Raw genomic sequence first — 12,221 nt, 5'->3', positions numbered from 1 at the left:
TTGCTACCATCAGGAACAGATTCTATAGTGCAAAAAAGTTCGCAATAAAAAAAACAATCGAGTATTTTGAAGGGAAGTCTGATGAGCTTGTTGTAAATAAAATCTCAAAATAATTTAAATTCCAGATTAAACTTATGGAATTGAGTATCAAATAATAGATTTCTTATACTTTAACATGATGGATATGGTGCAATCTCTCGCACAATGTCGTTTACCCATTCGAAGAAAAAATAATTGCATAATATAGTTAGTTGCTGTCTTTGATGTTATAATGGATAATATGTGTACCAATGGTATGAGGCTATGTATGATGTAGCTAATGTTGTCGAAGACCGTATAAAGTAGAGGGAAAAAGTAGGAAAGCACACTCTGGGTTCAGATGCTAAGGAAGAAACCGGGAAACGCCCAGATGACAGAATTTAGTAACTTTCTAACGTATATGGCGTTAAAAAATAGTACTTAATTGTGGCGTAGTAATTTTTGTGAAATCATGTTATAACTAATGTATTTATTATTAATCTAAAAAGCAATTAGTGCAATGATTATATACTGTGACTTTAGTAGTAATCAAAAAGTTTTCTCTAAGGATCAAGTATCATTGCTGGTGGCATCATTTCTAGAAGAAAAGGAAGCTGTGGGTGACTTGTAGGTAGGTCTTTGTCTAGACTTTTTAATAGCCATAGTAGTTTTATATTCACGTATTTGTGTATATATTTCATTCCATTCTTAAAACCATTTATAAGTTTTATACCTATTTATCACACGTACGCTGTTATTGTCTAGTTGAGACAACAATATCAATAAACCTAGTCTTACAAATTTAATCACATTTGATGTAACTATTTAAATAATTACAATAATAAAGACATGAGTTTAGACGATTTCCTTTATTGTTTCCTGTTTAAATACAAGTATAGTTTTTTACAGCATGTCGTGTTAGTCGTACTTTTAAAAATATTTTAGAATTATATCAACTTCCACTCTTGAACAGAGATCGGTTTATGACCAGTATTGGCGCCCACCCACCGAATTTAATTTAGGATTTTAACAACTTCCCCGTCATTGCGGCCAATCGATTTGTTTTTGTAAAACTATACGTGCAGTTTGTGCAACCGAGTGACCGCATGGAACGAGGACGACATAACCATCAAGAAAGGAATATAAAGGAAGTTGAGGAAGGAAAAAATTATATTATGTAAAAATAAATGATTTTTTTTCAGGTATAGAAATGAATTCGTTTAACATAATTTCATCATGTCGTGGCCAGGATCTGTTGCTTTGCAATGGTTACACATACACAAAACATCGTCAAAATAAAAATGGCGATTATGTATGGCGTTGCGCGAATAAAAAAATATCTTGTAATGCTATGCTTGTTACTACTCGAGGCTCGGATATTATTAAAGAAATAACACACAAATGCCAGGCAGATGAAGCGTGTGATGAAATGAAGTATAAAATTGAAGAATGTTTTCAAAGGATACACCAAGAAGCTTCCACACCCATTAGTCAGATATATGCTGACGCTGTTATTGAATATAATAAAATGGGTTTTGAAAAACCTATGCCAAGTTTTAATACTGTTAAAAATAGATTGTATAATTACAAACATTCCATGAAGAAAAATACGTAGAAGTGTATGTCGACAGGGCTAATAAGCTACCGCTGACAATAATCGAGTAGGTAACATCGCTTTAACCGCTTTGAAAATATGTGATTTCTGACAAACTCGAAATGACATGAAAATATAATGAGTTTAAATTAGGATTATTTTACTTATTTTTATGTGTATGTATATTGCTGGCTTGTAATTAAATATGTGTATTACTGTTGAACGCTTACTAAATACGTATGCAATATGTTAACAGCCTAACGTGCCTTCATATACATATAGCTTAAAGACTAAGAAAAATATAGACTGGAGTTAGCGTAGCCACATGATAACTATTCATTATGCTTAACCGGCAGTTTGCGGTAGGTTTTACTTGAATTTCTATTATGCGCTTCTCATTATTATAAGAGAAATTGGAACATATAACTATGTCTATGGTTTTCTTTGTCTACGATGCGCATACTTTACTAGGAAACATTCCTATTCGGACACGAACTAGACATGGTTTAAAAATGGTTAAGATTGTTTTTTTAATAAAAAATATGTTTTAATTAAAACTTTGCCATTTTAAATGGACAATTTTATTTATTTTAACAATGCTTTAAAATTTTAATGCTTGAAAACACTACGGCTCCGAGATATTTCAAAAATAAACAAGAGTCGAAGAAAGTAAAATAAAAGTAAACTAAGACATGCAAATCGAAGATATAAGGTACAAATTTGAAGAAAAAAATATTTGGTCTAATCTAAAGTATATAAAGTGTAATCTATTTTTTAGGTATAACGAAAGAAGGCTTAAAAAATAGTACACTAGTTAGCATCATTTCGTCTACTCGAGGGCAGGACGTGCTTCTTTATAAGGGTTATAGATTCACAAAACGTCGCGTAAATAAGGATGGTTCCATTGTATGGCGTTGCATCAACAGTAGATACGAACGAGGTTGTTACGCGTCTGTCACCTCTCAAGGCACAGAGATAATAAAAGAAAATACACATAGATGCGAAGCGGATGAAGCAGATAATGAAATCAGGAAAAAACTCGATGAATGCCAAAAGAGAGTACAGCACGAATCTACACCATATCGTCAAATTTATGCAGATGCAGTCAATGAATATAATAAAATGGGGTTTAATGCTATAAGACCTATGCCGAGTTTTGCTTCTATCAAGGCTAGATTTTATAATAAAAAAAAGGCAGCAATCAAGAAAACGATTGAGTATTTTGATAACTCCTCTAGAGAATATTCTAATATCAATGAATTGCCTGCGTCCAGTGTAGATTGAAATACTACATGGCCAATACTAGATTGGACTCACAGTTTTCAAGATGCTCTAAGGCTTACAATTTACTCCCTTCTACACCGAATGCATGATACTGCATCTTTATATTTTTGTCAGACGCCAGGGCATATTAAGTTAAGTTTGTAACTTATTTTCTGGTACCCAGGAGTTAATGATAATCCAATAGATGTTACGACTAACTCCATTTAGCTCACCCTTATAAGTCCCGTAATGTGCTTGAAATAAATGAAAATGATTAAATGGTTTGTTATTTTACCATATTTTTAAAAAATTTAAATAATAAGATTGTATGCTAACATTAGGGAAAAAATAAAATATTATAAGTTTTTATTCCCTTGTGGGGGATTCTTCAAAGACTAGAAACATTTTAAGGTTGACTTTAAGTTTTACCATTTGAAAGTTGCAAAATATTTCAGATCGAAGTGTCTGTTAAATATTTTAAGGTGTGTGCATGTAACTTCTGTTACAATGACGGAGGAATACCTCGTGTGACGAAGTCTCCAGTGCACGAGTCCAACTTGCTGAAGATCAGTTTTCTTAAACTAATTTTAAGGTTTTTTTTGATATAAAAGAGGTGGAATATAATAATAACCCGCCATGTAACATTCTTTCTTCGGGTCGAGGGGGTCGAGAGGAAACTCTCTTATATAAAGGCTACAGATTATCTAAAAAACTAATAAGAAAGAATGGAAATTTTGTATGGCGTTGCAACAATTATAAGACAATGTCTTGTCACGCGACCGTTACAACTCGTCGCGGAGTTATCATTAAAGAAAATAAACACAAATGCCAAGCAGATGAAGCTGAAAATGAAATTAGAAGACAAATTGATTATTGCCTTCAAAGAATTCAGCATGAATCTACACCCTGTAGCCAGATATATGTAGATGCGGTCAATGCATATAACAGATTGGGTTTTGATGCAATTAAACCTATGCCTAGTTTTAGTTCTGTCAAGACTAGATTTTATGAATATAAAAAAAATAAATAGAAAACATTTTTATTTAATAAAGATTGAAAATTGTAGGTGTGGTTTATTAATATAAAATAATTTACTATTTTTCGAAGATCCACAATTTTTTTTCATCAACTTTAAAACAAAACGTCAAGTACCATCATGTAGTATTGCGAAGGTCCTCAGCATTCATCTTTTTCATTAGTATTAAGTATGGCATCGCAGCGCAACGTAATTTTTTCGATTTACCAAGAATAATTTTTAAGAACTTTCTAATTTATTCCGATCCATCCCGTTACATCTTGGAATTAATTGGCAATCAGTCGATTTTATTTCTCCGTAACAAATTTTTGTGTGTTATATGTAAGGGATTTTTTCAGGTACAAAGAAAGAGGACTTAAAAAATAGTGCATTAATTAGCATTATCTCCTCTCAACGAGGCCAGGACGTGCTTCTTTATAAAGGTTACAGATTCACGAAACTTCGAATGAATAAGGATGGTACTCTTGTATGGCGTTGTATAAACAGCAGCAGGCGCGACCAAGGTTGTTATGCAACACTTACTTCTCATGGTACAGTAATAATTAAAGAACAAATACATGTATGCCAACCGGATGAAGCCGAAAATGTAATTAGGAAAAAAATCGATGAATGTCTAAAAAGGATTCAACATGAATCAACTCCATTTCGACAGATATATGCAGATGCTGTCAATGAATATAATAAAATGGGTTTTAGTGCTGTTAAACCTATGCCAAGTTTTGCTTCTGTCAAAACCAGATTTTATAATCACAAAAATGCAGCAATAAAGAAAACGATTGAGTATTTTGAAGGAAAGTCCGAAGGGCATTTTGATAATGATAAATAAATAGCAGCTGTTGAACAGTTTTTGTGAGGGAACATTCAATGTCTCCCTAGTGGGGGTTGAAATACTAAGTGACAAATCTGATATCACATTTTTCAAAACGCATTAAGGTTTTTGGGACAGGCACCATGTGTGGCACAGTAATCTCCGATTAATTTATCATCTATTTAATCGATAATATAATTATTGAATATACTGCGGGAATCAATAAAATTCGTGCTAAGTCCCGTTTATTTAATTGTTTTATGTACTGTACAAAATGTAATTACGTTATCGTCAATAAAATAATAATAAAATTAGCATACTTTTCTTTTTCAATTTCGTTCCATATTTTTGCTTTGTGAATGAATGCCCGACAGAGTAAATTTTGTACTTCATTTATAAACAATGTATTAGTATCTAAGAGAACTGACGTAGTCGTAAAGCATTATCTTTATGAACGATATATTTTTCGTAACGTGTTTGCTAGTAGAACATGATGAGTTTAGGTTGACCAATTATTTACCCTATGATTGAAATTAATGCTTATGAAATGAAATGGTTTATAATGTATGTAATAAAAATTACTTACTAAACTATTTTTTGTTCTACAGGTGTTAGTAAAGGGGACAATAGTAGTCCAGCTCCATTTAGCACTATCACTTCGCGTAGAGGGGTAGTGCTCCTTTATAAAGGCTACAGATATACTAAACTACGAACACATAAGAAAGGTAGCGTTAACTGGCGGTGCATCAACGCTAAGAGATTAGGTTGCTATGCTACTCTTCTCGTTGACGGCACAGAGATCATTCGAGAAAGTACACATAAATGTGAAGCGGATGAAGCAGAAAATGAAATAAAGAAAAAAATTGATGAATGCATCAAAAGGATTCAGCAAGAATCGACATCCCCTCGTGAGATATATACAGATGTCGTCAATGAATATAACAGAATGGGTTTCAATGCTATTAAACCTATGCCTAGCTTTTATTCTGTCAAGTCCACACTTTATTCTTATAAAAACGAAGCAATGAAGAAAACTTTGGACTATTTTGAAGGGAGCTCCAAAGGTGAAACATGAACATATTAAAAGCTAGATCTACCAATAACAAGATTCATATTTTACCTATATTTAAAGTTTTAATATTGCGTAATTATAACAAAAGTATTATCTCAAACGTATTATATTATCTCTTTTAAGCTTATGGTGAAAATCAAATATCTTAAATACTATTTGTAGTATCTATATTGCTTCTGGTGAAAACTTTAAATGTTTCCAACATTCCAAAAATGTTTGCACTATTTAAAATAGTCTGGTCTAGTCAAATCATTCATAATATTAGATTAGTTGTAGAGTAAAGATGGAATGTTGTTAATTAAAAAAAAATACTAAAATGTTAGAATTAAGGAATTTGTATTGAACATTGAATTTGGTCTATAGTATTAATAAATTATATATAATATTATAATATATAAATTAAATACTTTCATTGTAAACTGACGATATTTTTTTCTTAGAGAAGTAAATTCCTTTGGACTGTTTATGTTATTACACAGTATGCAGCATTACCATGCTGTATGCGCAATTTATCGTCTCTCCAGAACCTTGTAAACACGTAAGTACATAGGTACACCTACACCACCAGACTATCTCTATCGACATTATATTAGCTTTGTAATGTGTAACTAGACTAGACATTAACCGCTTTTTATATACCTGTATATACTATCTCAATTTTTCGTCTCAGAGTTAAATCTCTAAAGCGAGTTTAAATACATTTTCTTGTTTTCTCCAGGTATTAAAAAGGAAGAAAACGTTATTGATAGCGCTCCATTTTCTATTATTTCTTCGAGTAGAGGTCGCGATCTTCTTCTATATAAAGGTTATAGATTTACGAAAACCCGAGTCAAAAAAAATGGCCACATTGTTTGGCGTTGCATCAATAGGACTTTTTCTTGTTACGCGGCTGTTACTACTTATGGCATTGAAGTTATTAGAGAAAATATGCACAGATGCCAGGCTGATGCTGCTGACAACGAGATTAAGAAAAAAATAACTGAATGTCTAAAAAGGATAAAAAATGAATCCACGCCTTTTCGTCAGATATATGCAGATGCTGTCAATGAATATAATAAAATGGGCTTTAATGCCATTAAACCTATGCCAAGTTTTGCTTCTGTGAAGACCAGATTTTATAATCACAAAAATGCAGCAATAAAGAAAACGATAGAGTATTTCGAGGGAAAGTCCGAAGGGCATTCTAGTAATGATAAATAAATAGCCGTTAAATGTTAGTGATATTTTAACAATTCTATTAGAGATTATTATGTGACAATACAGACTGTTTAGAATAATTTCAATGATACTCATGAAAATTATGTAAATATTTGGAATAGCTTTTAATTAAGTATGAAAGCTTTTGTCACTACCGTTACACTAAGCTTCCTTATTTATAAATAACCCCAACGTAACGCCCAAATATTCGCAACGCCTAAACCTTGTCATCTTTTAGGAAGCAAGTAAAGTCTCATTATGTTAGTCTTCTTTAATATATTATATAATTATTTATTGTTCTATATCTATAACAATATATGTATCTATAACAACAATATCTACGCTTGTCTGAATGTTTATATATTACTCCTATATCTTTTTTATTTAAATATTTTATTTTTTGTCTATTTATTTAATACTGTTAAGTTTACTGCACCCTCTTAGTTTACTTGTGTCTCTTTCCACCCAAAGGTTGGCTGGAAGAAATTGCATTGGCGATAAGTCCGCCTTTGCACTCATTATGTTTGAATATCTTGTTGTAACTTGTACTCCTTTGTGAATGATGCAATAAAGAGTTTATATATCTCTCTATCTATCTATCTAACCCCATAAGTAACCCAATTTGAGAAGATCGATTTGGGTTTTATTCTTGTAAATACGAATACTAGATGCTTATCGTTTATAGGTCATCAGGGAAACTCTTACCGATGTGGTGATTTATTAGTTGAGATAATCGGAACTCCAATAAAGACTGAAGTTAATTCAGACAGTGATATGCTAGACATTGATGACTCCTGCAATTTATTAGAAGAGAGATACAATGTTCTAGTAGACCCTGAATTAAAATCGGATAGTGGTATGGCAGTTATTGATGAGAAGTTTCCAATAAAATCAATTAAAGATTTGAAAACAATGGATAAGAAACTCCGAAATAAGGATTACGAAAAATCATTGGTACGTAGTTTGTTTGTTTGATCGTTTGGTCTGCTTTTCGATTTCTGCATTTTCGATTTTTGCATTTATTATACACGTATTGTCTTAAACTTATAAGGTACTAGAAAGTACTTTGCATTACAAATTGTAATATAGAAATCCTTTTTCACTTCTTATATTTCAGGTAGAAAAGTTCTTGAAAGTGTGTGATAGACGCAGCTCAATGACATTAAAATCTGATGGACTATTCTTATTGAGCCATATCATTACCGACCAATGTCTTAACATGTGTGTGTGGAAAGGTATAAAAGGCTATAGTAAAGTACCTTTCGTTAATTTTATTAACATGCGAGAATTTATTTTCAAAGTTATTAACCAAGCAGACGAAACATGTAGTCGGAAAGATGTTGATATATTTTTGCAACACACCGCTATAAAAAGCAGCTACCAAAGATTAAAAAGAAGAAAACGGTTAGTATCGATGTATGTTTCCATTATGAGTGATTCTTTTATTGCCTAGTCTTTGATTGACCGAAATGAGGTTCATTTTCAGATCCACATAAGCTCCTGATATTCATAAGAATCCTGCAGGATTCAAAGTAATTAGGTCAAGTGGAATACAATTAGGAGAAAATAAAAATAGTTGCTAGAATGCTGCTGAAAAAATCGTTAAAATATGAAGAATGATGCAATAACGAGAAAAATATTAATCATGAATAATCAAATATCAAGATATTTCCTATTATGAAATTTGATCTTATGCACTTTCTAGATTGTTCTACTTTGTAATCTACTCGTGTGAAATATAGTATCATAAATATGATTAATACGAAAACAAATGTAACTAGATAAAGTAGTACATTTTATTTCGTATTACTGTTGTAATTTTTAATTTTATCACAATGACAGTGAATTAGGTAGGTAATCCATGTATTTATTAAGACCTACAATTTTATATTGTTATTTAATACCTTTGATTTCATACAATTTTCATGTATTTTTAGATACAGTGAAGGAAGGAAGTGGAGAATGAAAACGTACAGAAGAATAGTAAGAGAAGCAAAAACGAAGAAAAATTAGATAGATTACGGGAAGCAAAAAGAAGGAGAAATCGAAACAAACGTGAAAAAATTAAAAACAATCCCGAATAATACGAAAAAGTTAAGGCCAAATATAAAGAAAGAATGAAACAGAAACAAATAAAAATGAGTTCTGACGAACAGGTCGTAAAACAGATGAACCTTTAGAGCTATAGAGCTCGAAAGGTCAATCTGAAAAAAAAAGTTAAGCTAATTAGAGAACAGATGAAATTCTCGCTTGTTATCGTCAAGGATGATATACGTGCCAATGGTCTGATAACTAGTGATGCCGACAACTTTGCGAAGTGGAGAGTGTAGGAACGCGAACCCTAGGTTCCGACGTTCAACGGCTGAGGACGAAACTGGGAAAATGCTAAAATGAGAGAGAGAGAGAGAGCTACAAAAGGTAAATCTGTTCGCGAATTAGTTTAACCCAAGGAATGGCAACCTATTACCCATCAATATCTCGAAGAAGCATTAATCATTCTACACATAAGACGTTACCGTAGAATATGAATACCGTAATATCGTATGTTTGTCGATTTATGTATTAAGCTATTTTAGGCACACAGTATTTTAATTATACAGTGAGCAAAGGGATTCATGATAACATTAGAATTACTCAAGTTGTAATCGAAGGCTAGTCTTACACTTGTAAGTTTTATTTAAAGACTTACAGTTATCCAATTTATTTACATTTACAAAACTTACGTAAGAACTTTCAAATTCTTATTTTCTTTTCTACTATAGGTATACTACTATAGCTGATATTTTTTGCCCTTGTTATATTGGTATCAATTAGGAATTAGATAAATACCTACTATCGTAGATTTCATTATTCCTAACTAGGAGCCCGTGACTCATAAATAAATCGAAACTGTTAGGCAGTCGGTTATCATAAGAAAACTAAGTAGGCATTATTGAGTATGATATTATTATGAGCTTTTAACATTTTTAATGTATGAATAAAATGATTTTGCATTAAAATTTATTTGTACTGTAACAATTTAAAAAAAAAATGTGCAATTTTAATAATATGTAAATAATCTTGACCACAAAATATCCTTCACGATTTCAAGCCCAGAACGTCGTTACAATATTTAATTAATTAATATTTTTAAAAGTAGGTGGGTACCTACCTATTTTATTAGTTTTTGTACCAGTTCTCTCTTTGACCTTCACATGGACTTTTTCTTGTCAAATTTTAAATGATATAGTATTTTTCAAATGGCTACAAACTTATTTGAACAAATGTAACTAATGTAAATTGCAACACGTCGACCTTACAGACTACAAGTTGATACCTGCCCGTTCACGTCAAAAGAAAAATCTTCTCATGCTTAATGGATATACCTTCGCGCAGAACCACACACCACGCCTTTGGTATTGTTCCCAGAAACGAAATGGCTGCAAGGCCAAAATCAAGATGTCTGATAACGGATATATACTGCGAGCAGACACTGACCACTGCCACACTCCTCCAATGTACTATATCAACAAACTGGGCGAATATAGGTTATGTAAGTCTAAGAGAAATTGAATTTAACACTAGCAGTGCGCAGTAGAATTGTCTGAAAATACATAATACACAATAAGTACCTACATCAATTAATATTAGAAGAATATTAATCAAGTTATCATTGAAACGTTGCCCGGTATTCGCTGGTGTAAAAAAGGCTGTGGTAACATAAACCAATGTCGAATCTAGTCAAATAAAGACAAAGAAAACTAGAAATAAGAGTAGCCTATGCTACTAGAGTAGTCTATGGCTATCCATAGACTACTCAATACAATATATACTTGTAGAAACCGGCACACGATTAGAGACAAATAATTTGGGATCTGTGCCCCTTTCCTCATGTAATTCTAATTGTTGTATAGTGTCGGCAAAATAGGAGAATAGAAAATATCTATAGTTTAGATCTACATTATATGTTGAAAATAATGGTGGTTGAAATTAAATGAATTCATTCTCTGAATTTGTATTACTAAAACGATTTTCATATTTTGTGCACGATTTAGTAGTTTTTTTTACTAAATTTTTTGATCCAAATAAATTATGATGATTAAATCAATGGTCAGATTTTGAATTAGCTGTTATTTTTTTACAGACTATAAGCTTATACCTTCCCGTCAAAAGAAAAATCTTCTCATGCTTAATGGATATACCTTCGCCCAGAATCACTCACCGCGCCTTTGGTATTGCTCTCAAAAAAGAAATGGTTGTAAGGCGAAAATCAACATGTCGCACAAAGGAAGAATACTTTATGCAGACAAGGACCATTGCCACACGCCGCCGGAGTACTACGTCACCAAAACGGGGGAATATGTGTTGATGAAGTCCAAGAAATGTTAAATTTAATATTAGTACTGCTGCATCTTGTACTTCAATCATCGTACATCCACTGCAGAGTGTCTTTTCATGCACACCATTCCTTACGGTCTTAAGCTCTCCTCATCCAGGTCTTTCCCATTACATTATAGATCAATCTAGACTATGGTAAATAGAATAGTACAGTACCTATATAGTTGAATACTGTCTGTCTGAGTATAATACAAAATCTGATTCGCCAAGTCTCTGCACGAAGTAGAAGTAGAATTAGGCATAATGTTGTTTAACTCTCATACAAAAACATATAATACAATTAATACTACATTCAATAATAGTTTATTATCAAAACAATAGCGTAGATGAATTGTATAATGCATAATCGAGATAAATACGTAGATATAATTGGGATCATTTTCTGAAGTTACAGAATGAAAAAAAATTGCCAAAATATACAGTTGGATCATTTTACGATGATTGAAAGTTGATTACAAAGTCCATTTCAAAAATATGATTTTTATAAAAAAAGCTTAACCACCATTGTAAAAAAAAGAAAATGTAATATCTTCTTTGTTACGAAGTTACCTTTCAAACAGGCAATATTTGGGTTGTATCGTGTATAACTTCTCCTTTGAGTTTTATTTAGTACTAAAAACGTCCAAAACAGCTACGATAAACATATTTTTGAACTCGTCCAAACGTTTTAGTACTAAATATTGCCCTTATCAAAATGGTTGTTTCATAGATATTTAGGAATGTACGGTTTTCAAATGTCGTATACCAGCTAATAACTAGTCGGATCTAGTCAAAAATATGTTAAATACTCTCATTTTGTAATTCTTAATCTTTTTTCGTGTATTGTATCGATGCACTATATATATATATATATATA

At 31.8% G+C, this 12,221-nt stretch overlaps 1 protein-coding gene and 1 long non-coding RNA gene across 3 annotated transcripts in view; both read left to right on the top strand.

Moving 5' to 3' along the window:
* LOC128672204 (uncharacterized) overlaps window positions 1-4,475 on the top strand; it is a 34,280-nt gene extending 29,805 nt beyond the window's left edge. The window contains exons 4-5 of the long non-coding RNA XR_010369996.1: window positions 587-649; window positions 2,391-4,475. This is a non-coding gene — a long non-coding RNA (uncharacterized LOC128672204). The remainder of the gene's footprint in view (window positions 1-586; window positions 650-2,390) is intronic.
* Window positions 4,476-6,202: 1,727 nt separating this feature from the next.
* Window positions 6,203-12,221, top strand: LOC128672203 (uncharacterized). Of its 2 annotated transcripts, XM_064436160.1 has the most exons (6): window positions 6,203-7,942; window positions 8,106-8,392; window positions 8,475-8,838; window positions 8,926-9,406; window positions 10,290-10,520; window positions 11,112-12,221. In XM_064436160.1, exons 4-6 carry the CDS (start codon window positions 9,379-9,381, stop codon window positions 11,354-11,356), a joined length of 504 nt encoding a protein of 167 aa, XP_064292230.1. In that variant the 5' UTR covers window positions 6,203-7,942; window positions 8,106-8,392; window positions 8,475-8,838; window positions 8,926-9,378; the 3' UTR covers window positions 11,357-12,221. The 2 variants fall into 2 exon arrangements, 1 of the variants encoding a protein (XP_064292230.1); XR_010369995.1 differs by lacking the exons at window positions 8,475-8,838; window positions 11,112-12,221 and having other exon boundaries at window positions 10,290-10,980.

Source organism: Plodia interpunctella, chromosome 9, assembly GCF_027563975.2.
Source record: "Plodia interpunctella isolate USDA-ARS_2022_Savannah chromosome 9, ilPloInte3.2, whole genome shotgun sequence".
NCBI lineage: Eukaryota > Metazoa > Arthropoda > Insecta > Lepidoptera > Pyralidae > Plodia > Plodia interpunctella.
This window is presented reverse-complemented; position numbering and strand designations above follow the sequence as displayed.

Bases quoted from the DNA above. Each gene is read 5' to 3' on its own strand.
- LOC128672203 (XM_064436160.1), top strand. From the start codon at position 9,379: ATGAGAGAGAGAGAGAGAGCTACAAAAG. The intron at 9,407-10,289 runs GTAAATCTGTTC...TCGACCTTACAG, and splicing joins GAGAGAGAGAGCTACAAAAG to ACTACAAGTTGATACCTGCC. The intron at 10,521-11,111 runs GTAAGTCTAAGA...ATTTTTTTACAG, and splicing joins ACTGGGCGAATATAGGTTAT to ACTATAAGCTTATACCTTCC.